The following is a 20866-nucleotide window of genomic DNA, read 5'->3' on the forward strand; positions in this document are numbered from 1 at the left end:
AGGAAGGCAGACAGTGAGTTGTCCGAGACAGATGCCATGGGAGGAGACCTACTGGGAAGGTGGGACACCTGGGCGTTCTCTGGTAAGATAAGGTCATATGGAGATGCACAGATTAATAGTTATGGGATAATAATTAAGAGAGAGCTAGTCAGAAAGAAGCCTGAGTCATCGGCCAAACAGTTTACAATTAATATGAGCCTCCATGTGTTTATTCGGGACTAAACGACTGCAGGACCTTGCGGGACAGAAACTTCCATCTACAGCATGTGTAACACGCACGCGCACACACACACGCACACACACACACACACACACGCAAATGGACTCTTCAAACATCGCTTAGGAAATACCCAAGACCACAAATGCACAGACCACAGGGGTCTCTCCTCACCATCATCCAGATGTTGACACAGGAATGTGAAGCCATCCTTAGTCTCCCTCACCCAGAATGTCTAGAAGGGTGAAGGCTCGGCTTTCCTTACCATATATCCAAATGTGTGCCCAGCAGACAACGGCGCTTAATATTTGCTGATGGATGATGGCTGACAGATGACAAGATAGCCCAATTACTTTTTATTTCATTGTTTGACTGTTCTGCTTTAAAAATGATCCACACGTTTAACTTTCCAAAAGGCCACTCTTTAGCAAATGATGAACTGGCATGACCTATGTAAATTTTTAGGAAGCATTTTAATTCCTATTTCTAGAATCAAGCAGTAACTCCTCGAGATGATAAAGAAACCAGGGAGGATGAATGCATGCTTCTCTTGTCAAAGGTGCTCTGATTCTATGCTTCTGGCAATTGCTGTGTTTTCTCTGGGACAAGGAATTGGGAGGTGGAAACGCTGCCTTTAGAAGGACCTGGCACTTTTGACCTATCACAAGGCCTCTTCTGCCTGGCTGGGAAAAGTAAGGACTGTTGCAGGGGAGCGAGTGCTGGGTGAGTGACTACGCTGGCCTCACAGACCTTTCATGACAACACTTGATCTTCTTAAGGCCCATGATTGCCTTGTTGTGACAGGTACAAACAACACACCGCAGAGGATTTCTGGAGGATGCAACTACTGTTGCTCCATGCATCCCTGGGCAAACTCCCTTGCTCACAAAGAGTCCAGGGTTCCTCGCCAGCTCCTGTCTACAGCAGATTCCTCTCCAGCTCCTATCAGCTCCTGTCTACCACAGCCCTCCTCTGGGGAGCGTGAGCCAGTTGCTCATAGTCTTGACAAAGCGGCTCCTGCCAGCTGTGTTAATTAGCGGCTTGAAATAACAGTGGCAATTCCTACAGTGAGTGCTCCACAGAAACCTCCGGCAGGCTCCCTTCAGAAGCAACTGAAGAGCACAGATTAGGCAGATGTAAAGCCGCAGAGCCCTTGTGAAGGGTGTGGTCAGACTCCTGAGTATGTAGAGCAATGGGACAGAGGTGAGTCGAGGGTCCAGTTAGCACCACAGGCTGAGAAGTCCCAGGGTCAAGGACCACAGGCAAGAGCTGTAGCTCCTCTGTACTCCAGCTCTCTTCTCTGCAAGTGGAGCTACCGAGAGCTCCGAGAATCACTGATGGACAGACAGCGAGACATGGCGCAGGTGCCAAGTACTTGTTAAACAGGAACAAAAATAATTAAGTAAACAAAACTAAGAGCAATACGAGCACAACCATAATGGGTATCCAAAGCCAGGCCAGAGGGGGCAAACCTCGGTTAGCCAGAAGCTTTGGGCATGTTGAGTGAGGAGCATCACTACTAAGATTACTTTGACTTCTTTAGGGAGAGTGGACTGAAAAGGCACTAAATCAGAGGCAGAGTTCAGAGGCTGCTGGGGGGGTGGAGCTGATGGGAGGCTGGCCCGGTTGGTCCAAGAGAACATGGGTATCTTCCTGATCTTTTGCTTATAGGACATGCCACTCACTGAGGGAGGGACCCAGAGTAAGCTGGGGGCAGGCGGAGGAGGATTACAAGACTGAATTTCCTTCCTCCTCAGTACCTCAGGTCTACCGCCTATAGGAACGGGAAACGGGGAAATGTCAGGTCCCAAGGGAGAAGCCAGCCCCTCACAGCCTAAAGCATGGAGACACTCGGGATGTGTCTGCCTAAATTAGGTGTTAAACAGGTGGGAGCGATTAACCATGGTTGAAAACAAGCTAAGTGCAACTTCTGGAATCAAGGACAGAGCCGTAAGACGCGGGTTGAGGAGGAGGAAAGCTAGCCCACAGAAACAGCACTCTGTGAGAGCCACTCAGACACATTTCTTCATTCCCTCCGCGGCGGCTCATTCTGGGTCCTCTCGCTGCACCCACTTAGCGCGTGGAGCCCAGGTGAGTCTGAGCCCTGTGCCGCTCTAATGGGGCCATGTTTCTTTCTCCCCTTCCTGCTTTATCTCAAACATGCCAGTGGAAGGGCCTCAGTGTGACTCCCAAGCCCGCTGACATTTTAATTAGCACAACGGCGAGTCCCAAGCATGTGTCATACATGAGAGAGAGCACAGATTGTCACACAGAGTAGAGACTCACGGACACAGGTCCTGGCAAGCGCAGAGACGAGCTCTTGAGCACGGGACACTCTGAGTGTGACTACTTAACTCTTCACTCTTTCTGCTTTTAGGTGATGCCACTGGCCTAAGGGAACACGGGTATGAACTGACTCCAGGAATCCTGGCGTGGATATTTTAAACAAAATATCATGGGTGCGACACACACACACACACACACACACACACACACACACACACACACACTTTCTGAAGAGCTGCTGTGAGATGCAGATGGAAAAACCCGATGAGCCATAGCCCACTAGTCACCATGACCCCCAGGGATAGGGGTGGGGTGGGGGCTTAGATCTGAGAGCCCCCCTTCCCCCCTACCTAAGGTGGGTTTCCCCAGAGGATGCCAGGGCCTCACTGCTTCAAATCAGCGCCCCTCTGGCTCCCGTGCCCTTTGGGGTGTGGCCCCCTCCGCTCCCCTGCTCACAATGCTCCCCTTTGGGAACAAGGACTGCCTGCCTGTCACAGGAAGGCTGCATGCCAAAGCCAGGCGTGCACTTCCTCGCGGGGTGCTCCTGGGCCCGTTGCTGAGCCTCGCGGGGCCCCAGTCTGTACCCCATTGTCTCAGACCTCTCATTCCCAGCCACTCCCTGGGGCCCTTCTCCTCCTGCTCCCCACCCCCGTTAGCCAGCCTTTAGCGCTGGAAAGCACTCTGGGGTTTTCAGTCTTGGCTTACCCCCTTCGTTCCAGTTGCTTTTCTAGGAAATCTCATCTATACCATTTCAAATGCCCTCTATACGTATCGCTGGTATGGATGCTCTATGTCTGTACGCCTTGGCGCTCAAGCGTAGCTTCTCTTCCCAAGCGTAAAGGCCTCTTCTGGCATTCCTTCGCCCTGTGGCCCACTGGTCCCCAAGCTCCCCCGGGCTGGGACCAAGCTCTTTGCTCCGTTCTTCCTCATTTTTTCCACCTCCAGGCTCAGACAACGTCTGCCAACAGCCAACTCTTTCCCCAGGAGCTGCCCAAGCCCCACGGCATCCACACTTTCTCTCTAGCTCATTCCCAGTTAGTAACTCAGCTAGCAATGGAGAGAGGCTAGGGGACTTCAGAACAAGTCAGTTTCCCTTCCTTTCTGCCTACAGGAAACGCAAACGCCAGGTCCTGGAGGAGAAGCCAGCAAGGGCAAGAGGCTAAAACCCTTGGTAAGACTGGCACTGCTCTGGGCCTGAAGCCGCCCACGCGACCCCTGACCTCCGACCATTTCCAGGGCTGCAGGGTCTTGCTACTGTATGGGGCCAAGGAGTAAACGGGAAGGAATGGCAGACAGGTTTCCTTCTCTTCTTCCACTGTGAGCTTTTTGCTTATTTGTTTGGTTTTTTTTTTTTTTAGAAGATAAATATCTTGATAAATGAGACACACAGGAAGAGGAAAGTACAAAGCGGGAAGGAAGGGGCCGAGCCTGTGTGCGGTCAGGTGATTGACCTATCCGGCATTGGGAGAAGGAAGCTGAAATGGGCGGAAATCCAGGGAAGAGTCTAAAAACAAACAACAACAACAAAACCACAACAACTGTGGTTTATGAACAAGTTGAATAAAAATACCCTGGATGTATGGGGGAAAAGAGGGGTATTGGGGGCTACCACCCAACCTGAGTCTCAGCAGATGAATTTGGGGTGACTCCATCTGAGTACCCCATGTTTGCTCTGCAGCATTTCCCAAGTTCACGCCAGGCATAAGTAAGGAACTAGATGCCTTCAGTTTGTCCAGAGCCTGGACCCCCTGCCTGCTTCTGTTCTTCTGACTCAGTCCCGTTCCTGGTTCCCAGGGGACTCATCCAACTTCTCGGCCCAACGTGTCACACACACCTGTGTGCCTGTTATATACTTAGCGGTTCCTCATTTACTGTCAGAGTCCACTGTCCATAGAATATGTAAACCACACGAGCATGGAATTATAAGGCCCTTGTCCTGGCTAGGTTCACATCATCAAGCTGGTACCAGAGAGAGTCGTTTTGGAAACTGGGACCCTCAGTTGAGGAAACGCCTCCACCAGATTGGCCCGCTGTTCAATTTCTTATTTAGTGATTGCTGGGGGGAGGGCTCTGTGAGTGGTGCCCCCATGGGAAGGTGGCTCTGGGGTGTATAAGAAAGCAGGCTGAGCAAGCCAGGAGGAGCAAACGGGAGCAGCATCCTCCAAGACCTCTGCTCCAGCTCCTGCCTCCACGTTCCTGCCTGGAGTTCCCACCCTGACTTCTTCAGTGGCAAGACTGACGTGGATGTGTGAGCAAAATAAATCTTTCCCTTCACAAGTTGTTTATGGTCACGCTTCACCCCAGCAGTAGAAAGCTCACCTCTAACGTCTTCCTTCCGTATCTACTAAAAACGTCACGTGTATGCCTCCATCTGTGAGGGTTACGGCATCACATGTAAAGAAAAGGGTACAGGCATAGCACTTGCCTCTGGTGCCTGACTCCTCAGGTTCGATTCCCCAGCACCATCAACAACAACAACAAAAAAGAAAGACAAAGTGAATTAAGAATTAACACTATGAGACAGAGAGATAGATGGCTTAGCGGTTGTGAGCACACGATAATCTTACAGAGGGCCTGAGTTCTATTTATTTCTAGCACCCATGTGGGGTGACTCACAAATGCCTGTAACTTCAGCTCCAGGGATCTGATACCTCTGGTCTCCATGGGCCATACCCAGGCACCCACAGACACATACTCATACACACATTTTACTCTTTAAAATTATAAGTGCGTATATCCAGGCATAGTGACACATAGCTATAATCCCAATCCCAAGGCAAGAAGGTAAGAGGTTCAAGTCCATAGTTGACTACATAGCAAGTTCAGGCAAGATCAGACCGCATGCGATCTGAAGGATGAAGAAAATGAAAAGGTGGGAGGGGGAAGGCCCATTTTTCTCAGTCTTTATACTTCTTTATTTAGGGGGGGGGGACACGTGTCACAGAGCACGGTGTTCAGACGACAACCTGTGGGAGCTGGTTCTCTCCTAACATCAGTGGGTTCTGGGGGTTGAACTCAGGTCATCAGGCTGCAGGGCAAGAGGCTTTCTTGCTGAGCCATCATGTAGGCCCAGCCCATTATGAGCAGGCTATTTCAAATACGGGGCATGGGAACCTATGAAGATTATAAAAGCCATTTACAGCAGGGTTCGGCAAACAACCCTCCTGGGTAAAATCTGTTCCGCCACCTGTTTCACAAAATGAAGTTTCATTTGGTAAACACGAGCAGACGGGCTTGTTCACGTGTCCACTAGGATTGCAGAGTACAGTATGGGCAGCCGACAGCATGGCCTCATAAGCCTAAAACATTTACCAGCCAGCACTGTGGAAGCCCCATACAGTGACATCAACCAGCACATGGTCTACAGGCCTCACACAGCTTTCAAAAACTTAAACATACATGTGTGCGTATGTATCGCAGACAGATGACCGGAATACGTCCCTTGAAATAATCAATTTTACATCTCTAAAGTGAAGCCTCTTTCACTGATAACAGAAATTTTAACCACAGGTTTACCATAGTTTTCCATACTGTATAATTTCAGACAGTCTCTTGGGTATGACTTGAATGGGGGATTTTTTTTTTTTAATCTGAGGGTTTGCATTCTTTAACAGTTTAGCATCCAGTATCTAGTGTTCTATTGCAATGGCCTGGTACTTTTCTGTGCCTTTTAAAATAATTTTGAAACTCAAACTTATCAACAGACACAAAAGACCTGAGTTGAGCAAACTTATCGCTAATGAATAAGGCTGGAATACCCATACAACCCTCTTTGGCTGTCACAAAAGACAGTCAGCAAACAGCGTAAACATGCACACCTACACACAAATACATACAGATTGCTCTAGACAGATCCATGCATGCACATACATATACAGAATACTGCTGTATGTATGCAGTCACGCACACGCACGCGCGCACATACACATGCATAAAGAATATCACCTGATGCTTTGACATTAAAGTTTTTTCCTTCACTTATATGTTGACTAATTAAGTGTGATCTTGGGTTCATTCATCATTGACTTATCTTTAAATAGGGGTTAAATAATGCCAAGACATAAACTCGTATGCAAGTAACGGTAACCATGAAAAGGCTTGAACTGACGATGCTTTGGGGTTGATGGGTATTTTCTGAAGCATACGTCTGCACCAGTTTTTATTTATGCTTAGCGTTTTATAAAATCATTCATGTTCTATTAACTGTATGCCATCTTAGTAAGCCCTGAGCGCCATGGAGAAGAGTGAAATGTAATGCCACGGCACACTGAGATGAGTATGCTACACGCTTACACCCTTCCCTGCCTATAGTCCTTCGCCAGCCCGTAAGGCGGCCTCTAAGTCATCTCCCATTGCCACTTCTGCTCCTGCACAAGGTCCTAGGAAACTGACCTCACACACAGCCCAGCAGATATCATTCTTTATTCCGCACATGGTTTCTGTGCGGAATAAACATCTGCCTCTGAGGTCCACAAATGGCATGGTGCAAAGGTACTTGCCATCAAACCTGATGGTCTGAGTTTGGTCCCCAGAGCCCTCATGGTACAAGGAGAGAGTCCACTCATGCAACTGTCCCCTCAGCTCTGCAAGTGTGCCCCGACTCATGCACACACACACACACACACACACACACACACACACACTCACACACACTCATACATAAGTGACATAAAAACTCTTCTTGATTGCTCAACTAGACCTTACCATCTAGCTGTAGTTACATCATCCCATACCCCTCCCCAGTCATCTGTAGCACCCCAGGGGTTACTATGCCCACCAAGTCACCAGTGACATTCAAGAAACAGACCTCAAACCTGAGCCAGCCACAGTGACCCACACCCCAAACCTCAGCTTTAAGAGGCTAAAGGAGGGGGAATGTAGGTCCAGAGAACAACAAGCGATGTGACATCAAGCAGGGGAGCCATCCTGACCAGAAGACGAAAATGCAAGCTCACACAGGGAGAGGCGGTGGCTCTGCCTACTGAGGACGTATCACCACCTGGAACAGAGGGCCTAGCGCATATGCAGACCATCAAAGCCAGTTTAGTGTTTACCACTTGATAGACAATCATGATTTTACCTGATGGGTCTCTTGCAGCTGAAGCTGGCTTCGAACCTCTGTTTTCCCACCTCTGCCCCCCAAATTGACACCACACCCAACTCTTAGGACAACTTTTAAACAGATTTTCTTAAGCCCATACAGTGCAAATAGCCTCCATTATCAAAGTCCATCTATGGAACAATCTGTCTTACACTTCTATGTTCACGATGGCCATAGTATTACACAATCCTCCAGATTAATTATATTCACTTTTTGTGTGCATGTGTATGTATGTGTTTGTGTGCATGCACACATGTGTGGAGAAGAGAGGTCAACGTTAAGTCTCTTTCTCCAGTGCTTTTCATCAGAGTTTTGCAGACAGGCTCTCCCACTGAACCTGGAGCCCAGTGCTCCTGCAAGGTAAGCCAGCCAGCAGGCTCTGGGGACCTCCTGTTTCTGCCTCTACAGTGCTCAGCATATTCTGTAGTTTCCTATTGCCACATAAGGAAGGTTTACTTGGGGCTTACAGCTCCAGAGGGTTGGGGTGCAGGGAGCAGAGGCAGGCAGCCAGAGCAGAAGCAGGAATTCACATCTTGAACCATAAACAGGACACAGAGAGAGCAACTTGAGATGGCCTCTTGAAACCTCAAAGCCTGCCCACAATGGCATACTTTCTCCAGCAAAGCCAAGGGTCTCCTAATCCCCCAATGGCCACCACCTGGAGACCAAGTAGTCAAATGGCCAAGACTTATGGGGGCATCTCATTCAAATGCACTATTGAGATTACAGCTTTCCAAGTGCAGAGTGGGATCTGACCTTGGTTCCTTGTACTTGTTAGCAAGCGTGTTATCAACAGAGCCTGTTTACTCTTGATTACAACTGGGAGGTGATGATGGTGTCAGAGGTCTGAAAGAGATGGTAATGCGTGGGGTAGCATCAAGTACGGCCGGCAGCACTCTCTGGGAAAGCACTGTCCACCGGGGTGGTACACTACACTCTCCTTTCAATTCCCTTCCAACGCCAGTGAAAGGTGCTTACTAATGAACAGTACAGCGAGTCATTTTTAACTCTGTTATTCATAACTCCACACCAAGACTGGCGAGTGGGAAGTATATCGGCCACGACTCACAGATCATCTCCCCTCCCAAGGCTTCTGAGTTCATATTTTAAGAGTTCAGTTACACTCAGGCAGTTCTCACTTAACCTCAAATCCCTGTTGTAAGCGGGTGAGGTGTACACAAACACAAGTATCCAGTAGCTGGTTAGTTAGACTCACACATTACTTAAAATGTAACGAAGCCCATCAGAAGAGACATTGTGACTCAGTTGGTATTCCCGTGGGTCCCTGCAGACAAAGCTCGCAGGCGCAGACACTGCTTTTATGGATGAGAAAGTTGAAGTCAGAAAAACTGTGCAGCCTGGGCAGGGGACTGAGGGAGGGGAGAAGTAACTACACAACATTTCTGCTGACATATTACCAGGCCACTTGTGCTTCCGTGAATCCACAAATCCAGCTGTGTTTTCCACTTCCCACAAGTGATGATAATAGAGATGAAGTAATTGTAAGTTAGTTAACACCCTTCAAAGATATTAGTGATGGAAGTTATGGATCCAATTACAAACCCATCTTTCTGCTCCTACAAATAAAGCAAATGAAGCCACGCTGATTACTACACATTAGCATCCGAAGGCATAAGCTGGGGAGAGGTGAGCTGCTCCTGTCCCTAGGGAGACACTTTAAGCTAGTCTGAGTGATGCACACACTTCCTCTGATTTCAGGGTGTTTAGAATAATTTACATGCACAGCCCTTGAAGTGAGCACAGCTCAAGCAATTGCAACGATGAAATGGAATTTTTAAGAGGAAAGTGGCTTAATGAAGACTACTGGATATCTAGAAAATGTCAGCATAACAAAGTGTCCCCGGGGCAAGAGGCAGCAAAGTCACACCTACCATCTGCCACCCCCACCCTTCCCAGAGTGCCTTGATTAGTGCCAAGGGACAATCCAAGTGGCTGAAACATGCTACCAAGTGCTGGCGTTTTCCTTTTGGAGGGGACAACAGCATACAACTCTCTAATATCTCTAGCACTCCCAAGAGACTCTATGAATGGAGGGTATAGGCACGCATGCCTACGGTGTGCACATACGTGTGCACATGTGGAAGCCAAGGGCCACCATCGGGGGCCTTACTCCACTGCTGCCCCACATTATATTTGAGCAGGTTCTCTTGCAGAGTCTGGAGCTCATTAATTCAGCTGGACTGGCTAGGCAATGGGCTCTAGAGAGCTGTTTCCTCCACCCCAACTGTTGAGGTTACAGGCACACATCGTCTTGTGATAGATAGACTGCATCCTGTGGATGCTGCTGATGAGAGGGAGAAGAGGAGCCAGACCCTTAGCCACAGCTGCTCTACTGCCGGAGTTCAGATGAGTGCTCTGATAACTTGGACACAGAAACGTGTGACTAACAAAAGGAGGCTGGTAAGCCAAACACAACTGCCCCTCCTGAACCTGGCTCCACGGTCCTTCCACCCAGCTCAAAAGTAGAGTCCCATTTCATCACACTTCCTCCTTTGTGTATTTTTATCGCTCCTGCTAACTATGAATTTAGATAACCCAGACTCTTAGATGCTCAGTGAATGGTATTTGCTGCTTATGAAAAGGATTTAAATCTAACATATCCATGCTTTCCCACCCCCCTCATTTTACTTTTATTGTTTTGGAAATTTTCTTTAAAAGAGAGAGAGGGAGGGAGAACTCATGAGTACCTGTATTTGTGAGTTTCCTATTAATTAAATACCCAAGGCAATATGCATAAACACGAAAATGCACATAAACAATTGAACATGCACAGCTGAATATGCATAAGCAATTAAATATGCATGAGCAGCTGAGTGTGCACAAAACAAATAAGCACAAACAATTGAATATGTATGAATATTTGCATATGAGTACACAACCAAGTATGCATAAACAATTCAATATGCAGAAACTAACTGGAAGTAATTCTAGTAGTATGCACAGCGTTTATTAACTACTCTGCTTCAGTGCTATGCCCAATCAAATACTTGACAGGCAGCAGCTGAAGGAAGGATTTGTTTTGGCTCACGGTTTGAGTACACAGTCCACAGGGTGACTGGAGTAGCTTGCAGCTACAGCAGCAGGAACACGAGGCTGCTTGCTCCCTTCTGGATGGATCAAGAAACAGCGACAGCCCAGCAAGTACGGAAGGCTGTAAAAATCTCAAAGTCCGCCCCCTGAGAGATGCACTTCCTCTAGCTAGGCCTCACTTCCCTCAGGTCCACAGCCTCCCCAAGCAGTAGCACTACCTGGAGATGAAGCGTTCAAACACACAAGCCCGTGTGAAACCCTTCACACCAAGTCACAGTCTACCACAAACGTAAAAATGTGGCTTGGCTGATCATGACCAATACAACAGTGCAGAAACAGAAAGGGGCAATTGTTTACAATTCATCCAGGATGCAGGGGAGGCGGGCGCCGGTTGTAAGTAGTAAAGTCAGCTGCAGGAGGTGACAGCCATTGGCTCGAGAGAAAGGAGATGCCATTGTCACAAACGAGAAAAGTGCCCGGCAAGAGGGGAGGCTTATAAGGGGAAGGACTGGCCAAGAGTGGTCCATAAAATGAAAACAAACCATCAGTACCAGGTGGCTAAGATCCCAGACTGCCCAACGCAAGACGCCATTGATCATTCTTAGTTACTACTACATAAAAGCACCATGAGCACGTGCTGTGACGAACTATTCCTCAGAGCTCTCTGTGAGTATCCACTACTGTGAGGAGCCACACTGGTGTGGGAATAAGAAAGAAAAGGCAAAAGGTATCTTGTCAGCATTAAAGGGTGTTAATGTGTTACACTCGGATGACAGGAGTTTTCACAATAACAATGATAGTAGAGAAACAAATGTTTGTATTTGGATTTTAATTTTATGCATAAAGCACCAAATCCCAAGCCTGGGAGCATATCATTTCTAGTTGCTTCCTTACTGTTCAACCATTCATCCATGTGCATGACATTTCTCAAGTGCCTATGACTGGTTATTACATTTCAATGGTGTCTACTTGGTTCCAGTTACTATAGCCTTAGTCACGTAAAGGTCTAAGTGGACATGCTGGAGATTTTTATTCAGAGTCCTGAGAGCAATGGCCACTCTCCAGACGTCATGCTGCCTTCTCACTGAAGCAGATCTCCCTGCCTCAAGCATCCTCTTCCCTTGCTCCTGACTCCCAAGTGCAAACATCTTATGGGTTTTTGTTTGTTTGCTTGTCTTCCATTTCAACACAGCATCTTTAGTCATGGCAGTTTCTCCCTCTCCCTCCACAATTCACTTCCTTGGGAGTTTCTCGATTTCATCTCAGCAACTACTATGATGCCTGACTCAAGAGGAGACCAATAACCACTACCTTGTGATAAATGAATGCCAATTGAACTGATTGAGGCTAATACCAACGTGTCTGTAGCTGGCTGGGGTAGACCAGCTGTCCAGGTCTTACTTTCTCCCTGTAACACACTGAGCTCGTGCCATTCAGAAGCCACTGGACGGCACCGTAGACCCAGCTCCAGTTTCAAATCCACAGATAAAGCCCTCCACGCGGTTCCGTTTCTAGCGGTCTCGTCCCCCGCTTTACCACACGCTGTTCCCCACCCGTGTATGGCTGCTATCATGGTCTACTAACCCTCATGTGTTTGTATCTCTTCCACTGTTTTAGTCAACGTGCAAACTGCCCCAAAGCTCATCTGTCATTGCTACTACATTGGGAGAGGGTGTCAAGGTGCCTTGCAGTCAGACAGCTTTACTCCATCTACACAGCTCCATGCCTTTACATTTTTAAAACGGGTTTCCAACTTTTAAAGATTAGATTTCATGATTTAAAAAAAATAAATAAAACTTCAGGCCTCTTTTGAATTGCTTGAAAGAGCAGAACACCAGGGGTTGGGCTTCTTTCTCCCAAGAGGAGCATCAGACTGAGAGGAGTTAGAACCAGAGCCTATCAGCTCGGCACACACACGCATGCACGAACACACACACACATGCACACACATACACACACGCGCACACACACACATACACACACGCGCGCACACACACATACGCACACGCGCACACACACGCGCGCGCACACACACACACACACACACACACACACATGATTTGAGCAACTGGAAACCTGAAGCAGGAAGATTGATACAAGCCCCAAACCAGCCAGAGCTGTGTAGTAAAACCTTAGTTTTAAAAAATTAAAGATTCAGAAAAACATCTTATCATCCTTGTGTGATGATAGAGAACTACATGATTAAATATAAAAGCTGAACTCATTATGTGCTCAAAGGAACCCAGGGTGTGCTTAACAGATATGAGGTTATAAACAGAAAGGATGTTAAAACAGTGACAGGCCAATGGATATAATCAATATGATAGATGAATGGTTATGATCCTTAATTAAAATTCTGTAGGACAAAGGAGAGCTGATAAAAGATAAATACACCTTCAAGCAAATCACAGGAGAAATACAAATGGCCAAAGAATCAAAGAATGTGCAGACACATGATCCATTTTAGGTGCTCCTTGGAACAGCAATTCTCAACTTGTGGTTCATGACTCCTTTAACAGGGGTCACCCAGGATCATCAGGAAACAGATATTCACATTACGATTCATAACTGTAGCAAAAGTTACAGTTACGAAGTAGCGATGAACATAATTTGATGGTTGGGGGTCACCATTACAGGAGAAACTATTGAAGGGTTGCAGCGTTAGGAAGGTTGGGAATCACTGCTAGGATGTGACTACAAATGACATCCCCATTTGTGTCTCAACACGAGTCTGTGGACTAAGAGACACACTTCAGACGCTATCAGTGCAGCGAAGAATTTTCTAACAATGACACTAAGTTTAGGGTTCAACAGCATAAGAATCATTGCACTCTGTGAAAAGTAATTTTGCAATGTATATCAAGAGGCATAGAGTGGTTCCTATGACCCAGGAATTAAGCTTCTTGAAATTTACCCTAGGAAAACCATCAGCATGGTGGACAAAGATTAATGTATGAGGGTGTTAATCACAGCATAATTTATAATATCAAATATGTTAAAAACCTAAATACTTAACAGTGAGGAGTGATTAAACAAATTACAGAGCATTCAAATGATGTATAATTATGCAGTCATTAAAATTACATGTTCAAAGGCCATTTATTGATTCAGGAAGATGCTCATGAAAAAATTTAAAGCTTGCATTTTTTGAGAAGATTTTCATGTAGCGAATTAAAGAGGCCATTATTATTTTCCACTGATTTACTATTTAAAGCATCTTCTTGCCCACAAAGCATCTAACATTTCTTCATTTATTTCTTTTAATTTGTCCTATTATTTTGTGTTTTCAGATTGGGTCTCACGCTAGCACCTAGGCTGGCCCGGAACTCACAGCAATCCTCCTGGCTCAGCCTCCTGAGACGGGGGATTGCAAAGGTACGAGCCATGATGCCCCACCCTTCCCATATCCACTTTATTTCAGGTCAGAGTCAAATGAAGAGACTCAGACAACAAGACGCATTGTTTGCCGGAGCTGAAGAGGTGATGTAGCTTAGCCACACGATGAGCACAAATGGAGGAGTCAGAAATGTACTAGACGGTGGGTGGTAACTGCCTCAGAAGAAACCTGAAGGCACAGGGACGAAACAAATTACGAGACAGCAAGAGACCAGGGCAAAGACGCAGAGTCAGGACATGCTGCTGAGCGGCAAGGAGATTCACAGCGCAGCGCACAAGAATCGAAGCCGGAGAATTTCCCTGCCTGGTGTTATTAATAGTTTTATGTAGATCAGACGAGACACTTACAAGAAGCACTGTTTGTTTCTTGTAACATTGACCACAGGAGGGGCCCAGAGGGATGTCATGGCAGAAAAGCAGAAACTCGTCCCTGCCATGAAAAGCACTAACAACAAAAACCGAAAGTCTGAGGGCACCAAAATAAACTGTCTGTGCAGAAGAAGGTCGTAGTAAAGCGAGGAGGAAGCTGCAGCTCGGGTATCGAGTGACCGGCTGTGCAGAGGCAGACGCGAATCTGCAAGGTCATCATGAGCCTCAGTGGCTCACTTCCACTTCAGGTAACCGCAGAACCTGGATCTGGGCACCACCCTGCACAGCTACCCAACCCTTCGGAGGGACAGCTGGCCATTCCGTGCTCATTTCATATGCATAGTGGGTTCCCGGGGAACACAGCTGGCCAAGAAACCAAATGACATCCCAGCCGAAAGCCGGACATGGGACCCACACATGTAAGAGTCAAAAGAGCCCAGTGCGGGGGGGAAATTGCCAACGTCTCGAGGAAAACTAGCGGTGTAATTAATTCCAGAGGGAAATGACACATGCTGACAAGGAAACCACGTCATGTGTCAGTAAAGGGAAGAAGACGGCGGCTGTACCGTCAGTTACACACAGCAGCAGAGCCACTGAAGGGTGTCTGTGTGTCTGTGTGTCTGTGAGTCTGTGTGTCTGTGAGTCTGTGTCTGTGTGTCTGTGAGTCTGTGTCTGTGTGTCCGTGAGTCCGTGTGTTCGTGTGTCCGTGTGTCCGTGTGTCCGTGAGTCCGTGAGTCCGTGAGTCCGTGAGTCCGTGAGTCCGTGAGTCCGTGAGTCTGTGTGTCTGTGAGTCTGTGTGTCTGTGAGTCTGTGTGTCTGTGTGTCTGTGAGTCTGTGAGTCTGTGTGTCTGTGTGTCTGTGTGTCTGTGAGTCTGTGAGTCTGTGAGTCTGTAAGTCTATGTGTCTGTGAGTCTGTAAGTCTGTGAGTCTGTAAGTCTATGTGTCTGTGTGTCTGTAAGTCTATGTGTCTGTGTGTCTGTAAGTCTATGTGTCTGTGTGTCTGTGAGTCTATGTCTGTGTGTCTGTGAGTCTGTGTGTCTATGTGTCTGTGGGTCTGTGAGTCTGTGTGTCAGTGTGTCTGAGTCCACTCCTGCAGCATCTCTGATTCTAAGAGGGACCCTGTTTAATCTCAGATGAATCACAAGGCCAATGCATTCGGCAGTTCAGGGCCCACGTCCTCCCTTACTCAGCCTGGCCCTTCTCCCTCCAGAAGCCCGGCTTCCCTTACGCAGCTGTATAGCATACCCTTGCTGTCCTGCAAACGTCTTGTCTGGAGGAAGTTTGGTAAAAGCCCTCTACAGGACCCCAGCCATTTCCACATCTGCTGCTCCCCACTTCCTCTCTGCAAAAGAGTTGTTTTTGACCCCTGATCACCCTTTGATGGCTTGAATTTCTGCTCTTTTGTCTTTGAACACATTTTTTTCTCTCCAAGAACAGATTTGTTCTCCAGCTCAAATCCATCAGCATCCCTGACCTTTACACGGTCTTCGATCCCCTGCTGTCATTTGCCTGCTTTGCCTCTGTTTACTGTGCATCCTCCTTCACTCTTGAATCTGCATTTTCTACTCCTACTGAACCGGAGCTGAGCTAGCACGCATCTTGACTTCCATGTCCGGCTGTCTACTGCCCTGCTGGCGTCTTTAGACTTCAAGGGCACACAGGGGTTGATCTGGATCCAACACCTGCAATTGTGATGGTTCTCGGGCAAGTGTAGCCTGATTGTAGGTTCATGTCTCATGGCATACACACAAGACTGGCCTGACGTGCGCAGGCTTACCCATGCTGAGGGACACCCTTCTCCGGCAGGGGAAGACCAGCTTCCAGTGAAGACTGTGCAGGTGGCTCTCTTAGAGAAGGCCACCGCTGCTTCCTCCTCCCCAATCGTCTCTGCCTCTCCCCACCAAGGGGTCGGACTCTGAGGCAACCCTCTGCCCCAGACACACACTATGTCACTGTGTTCCTGTAGAACACCATGGGAGTTACTTCTTTCTGTTCACATTCAAGTTCATTCTCCACTCATTTCCCCCCTAGCTTGAATCAGCTCTGTCACATGACGTTTCTTTCTCTGAAATGGGACTTCCCCACATCCTAAATCTTCGCCACGTGCTCCCTTCCACTCGCCTCTTGCCTTTGTTTTTGGTCCCTCGATGCCTAAAACACCTTTCTGTCTCCACCGCTCTAACTCGGCTGCCCCCACCCTGTGAATGGGCAGACTACGAAAAATCTTGCAAATCTCAAGATACTGACTTACATCGCAAAAGAGCAACAATCCCGCGCTGGAGCTTTTAGAACTGGATTCCTCCCCTGAAGACTTGGAAAACATTATTCAAGTTTATACCCATTAGATGGCCATATGAAGGCAGAAGGGCACAAGAAATGTCCAAAGAGCAACCTTTAAAACCAGATCTGCTCAGAATCTGACCTTCCATCAATCAGTATTTATTTAACCGACAGACAGGATGAATAGGAAAGCAGGAGAAGCTTGAGATATTTTCAAAGCCTGAACTTTATCCTCCCAAAATGACGGGGCCATTGGTGACAAAAATCAAGTCTGTGCACGCACATTTAGAGCTTTTCGTTTGCAGCCTATCTGTGTTAGATGACGAAAGTTCAGAATTGACCATGTCTGTGGAAGTGAACTCACCAAGCAATGCTTATTTATCAAACATCGGTACCTACCAGCAGTGAAACAGAAATACCAGGGAAGACATTTACGACAGCTTTTAGATTCTGGGAATCCAGTGGGGAGCACTGAGAGGTGGAACTTTATGACTGAAGGCCGGAGCTCCCGCTGGGTTAGCCCTGGCTAAGTTGCAGAATACTCCTACCCACCTCTTTACTCCCTGCCTCCTCAGAAGCCTGGCTCCCCTCTCCTGAGGCTCTGGTGTGAGACACTTTCTTCTTCCAGGCATAGACGTTTTCTCCCAAGCCTCTTCTTGTTAATGGCTCCCTAGCGGATCCTGAATTGCATAATGGGGCATTCTGAGGACTTACTGTTTTCTCTAACTGAAACCGAGGAAGGTGGGTGCTGAATAAATAAGGTCGTCAGAAGGTAAAAATATTATAATCGGCATGAGACACAATGACCAGATAAGCAAGATATATGGAGATAAAAAAAAATGTGGTACCTGATGGGCCAGAATGTAGATGTTGTGCCCAACGTCCTTTGGAGAAACACCGTCATCCCCTCCTTCCTCATCCCCGTGGTCACATTCCAGTCCTTGGTTATAGGCATTCTTCATCACGTCCACCTAGCAATGAATAAATAAATAAGTAGTGAGAACAGGGTCTGAACGGTGGCAGCAACACATCAAATTGCTTGTGAACTGTAACTTAAAAGCGGGAGGCTTCATGACAGCCAAAAATTATAAAAGCTCTAAATAAAAGAACACTGCATTTTCCTCTCATGTGCAGACTCGAGATTTAAATGTGTGCGTGTGCCAATCTGCAGGGTATGAAGGCAGGCAGCACTGTGAGAAGAAGGAAGCTGGAGGAAGAGAAAGCAGGGGAATGGGGTAATGGAATACATGCGCGATGAACGCAGCAGGTATCTGAGCTGGGGATGGGGAGGACCGGCAAAGGGAAAATAGGATAGATGTGGGGAGAAGAAACGTGGAATGGTGTATGTCTTAGCTTCCATGGTTGACCACACACAGCCTAGAGTTATCTGAGGGCGTTTCAGTCGGGAGACTGCCTCCCTAAGATTGGCCTATGGAGCATTTTCTTGATTGGGAATTGATGTGGGAGGGCCCGGCCCACTGTGGCTGACAAAACCAATGATATAGCTAGGCAGCGGTGGCTCATGCCTTTAATCCCAGCACTCGGGAGGCAGAGGCAGGCGGATCTCTGTGATTTCGAGGCCAGCCTGGTCTACAAAGCTACACAGAGAAACTCTGTGCCAAAAAAATAAAAACAAAACAAAAAACATAAAAACAAATAAAACCAACAACATATACTAACAGAAAATAATTCTTAAAATATTTTTGAAAACCACAGTTATTTAAGTGAACATGGAATCATATTGTGACAATGTTCCCGGTTTATGGTGAACACTCCTGTTTCCCACTTTGAACACTAGCACTCTGAAGTCTCCGTGGTCTAAGAGGATCTGGAACCCTGAGAAACATTCCACTTTTTACTGAGCACTCAACAGGGAGCTGGGGGACAGTGTGCGGGTCCCAGCGCTGGGCACGGAAGAACCCACAAGGACATGGAGAATACCTCTGCTCAAGGGTCAGCAGTGGACTGGTCCTGTGATGTCTGGGGCAGGAACCTAACTCAGTTTGAGGGTGGGTCTCGGAGCAGGAGCGGATGATAGAAAAGGGTTAAAATGGCACAGGAGATTCTTTTGAATGAGTGCACACTGCTTTGTCAAATAAATACAGTGTCCCCCCTTAACCAGAGGGCAGGCAATCCCTAGTCTTCTTACTCTACTGCCCGTTGAGACGAGACTTTAAGAATGAAAAGCTAAGCTGCATGTCTCCTCTCTCCCTCTGTCCCTCCCGACCCCATTCTTCACCAGCGAGCCCAGAGAATGCTGTACCAGCCTCCCTAGGACTCCCAGCAGCACCAGTGACATCACTGACAAGGCAGGACTTCGTCACCACGGGCAGGAGCACTCAGCAGTAGGCTCGAGCCCATTGCTTTTGAAGCACACACACACAAATGACATCATTGCTTGTGTGCCAGAAGGGAGAAGGGAGGGAGTTTTGAACTCCCATTCATGGAGTCCTGATCATGTCTTCCTCTTCCCCTGAGGCCAGATGTTCTGTGATAGTTCATTTATAGCAACGATACACAAAACACACAAAATTCACCCATGCTTTCGGAAATGTACAAGCAGGACTTCAGGGTGTGGGAAACATGGTCTTCAGACCTCCCTTGCAAACCGTCATTCCTGGGTGTCCCTGGGGAACTGGATTCCAAGACCTGGGAGTACTCAGGTGCTATAAGTGCTATAAGCTGGAGTGGTCTGCATGTAAACTGGGCACCCATTTATGCCCTCCTGTATGCTCAGAATCGTCCCCGGCTTGCTTTCGATATGTAACACCATGCAAGTATCACGTGGATCATTGCACTGGCAGGAGAAAACAAGCCGAGTCTGCACGTGTTGGTGCAGTGTGCTTTTTAAAAATGCGTTCAGCCCTCAGTTGTGCATCTAGAGGGCTGAGCCCACTATAGGTAACTCTACCCAGGAATCATTAAACCAAAGCCAAGACCATTTGTAGTGAGATGTCCACCCCGCCCACACCTGGCGCACTGACCACGCCCACTGGGGGCATGGGCACAGGTGGGGATGTGACTTGTGGGAGGCTGGGTCTGGGGTCCCGGATCCCAGCTCCGTCTCTTACTTCCTGCCGGGCCACAGAGAGCAGCCTGGGTGGAGCGGGAACTTGAGGGTCATTGGTTTCTCATGTAAGTGATTTCTCCCAGAATAAAATATATAACCCATATTTTATCCTCATCCCATGTATCTTAATCTGTGCATCATTAACACTTCTTTTTTATTTTTTATTTTTTGCAAAAGGCACTTATATACAGTTAAGTAGAGTGTGGAAATTAAGCTAAGAGAAATGCTTAAAGTGGACAAAACAGGCAACATCAGGCTGAAGCAACGGCTCAGGGTTAAGCATGCCTCCTGCTCTTAGAGGACCCCAGGTCAAGTCCCACTACCCATGTCCAGGTGCTTGCGACAGCCTGTAACCTCGTCTCCAGGGGATCTGACACACTTTTCTGGCCTCTAAGGGCGCCAGAACACAGGGGACACACATACGCACAGGCACACATACACATAAATACAAACAGAAAGTGAATTCTAAACTAAAACCTGGTGAATCGCTAGGCCTGAGTCGCATGGTTCTTCACCACCGTCCCCCAGTTCAGGCCACGGTGCTTGAGCAGTGACGGATGCTGCCCCTAGCAGGCAGCCTGGGCAAATGCTCTTACCAGTTCCCTGGGCCTCATGTTGAAGAGAATTCTCTCCGCGTTCTCACTGTCGCGCCTGCTCTCCATAATGGCCAGCAAAAGCTTGGAGGCGTTGTTCTGGGGACAAGGACAGGGTCAGCACACATGCACAGTCCACGTCACAGACGAGCAATCCCCGGCATTTGTGTCAACTGAGGTCACCGGCCCCTTTGTGTTTTCTCAACCAGGTGAAATCTGAAACGTCGTATTTTGTCTTACGAACAGAAAACATTTTATTCCACTGTCCATACAAAATAAGTGCAACGAGTCATGTGTTTAGCCATGCGATGAGTTTTGTTTGTGTGCGCTGTGCATGTGAAGACCAGAGGACGGCCTCAGACATCGCGTACATATGCCATCTATCTACCTTGCCTTGGGAGACGGGGTCTCTCGGTGGCCGGCAGCTCACTGATTACGGGCTATGGTGTCAGGCTGGAGATTCCCAGAGATGACCCTCTTCAGGGCTAGGGTGGGGAGGGCAT

General features: G+C 47.8%; 1 protein-coding gene across 1 annotated transcript in view; it reads right to left on the minus strand.

The window, feature by feature from the left end:
* The window catches only part of Itpr2 (inositol 1,4,5-trisphosphate receptor type 2), a 356230-nt gene that overhangs the window by 88702 nt on the left and 246662 nt on the right, over window positions 1-20866 (minus strand). The window contains exons 44-45 of the mRNA XM_051173394.1: window positions 20367-20462; window positions 17549-17671 (exon numbers count right to left, since the gene is read on the minus strand). Coding sequence (XP_051029351.1) covers window positions 17549-17671; window positions 20367-20462 — 219 coding nt within the window. The remainder of the gene's footprint in view (window positions 1-17548; window positions 17672-20366; window positions 20463-20866) is intronic.

The sequence above is a fragment of the Phodopus roborovskii genome, unplaced genomic scaffold (genome assembly GCF_943737965.1).
Source record: "Phodopus roborovskii unplaced genomic scaffold, PHOROB, whole genome shotgun sequence".
NCBI classification, from domain to species: Eukaryota; Metazoa; Chordata; class Mammalia; order Rodentia; family Cricetidae; genus Phodopus; species Phodopus roborovskii.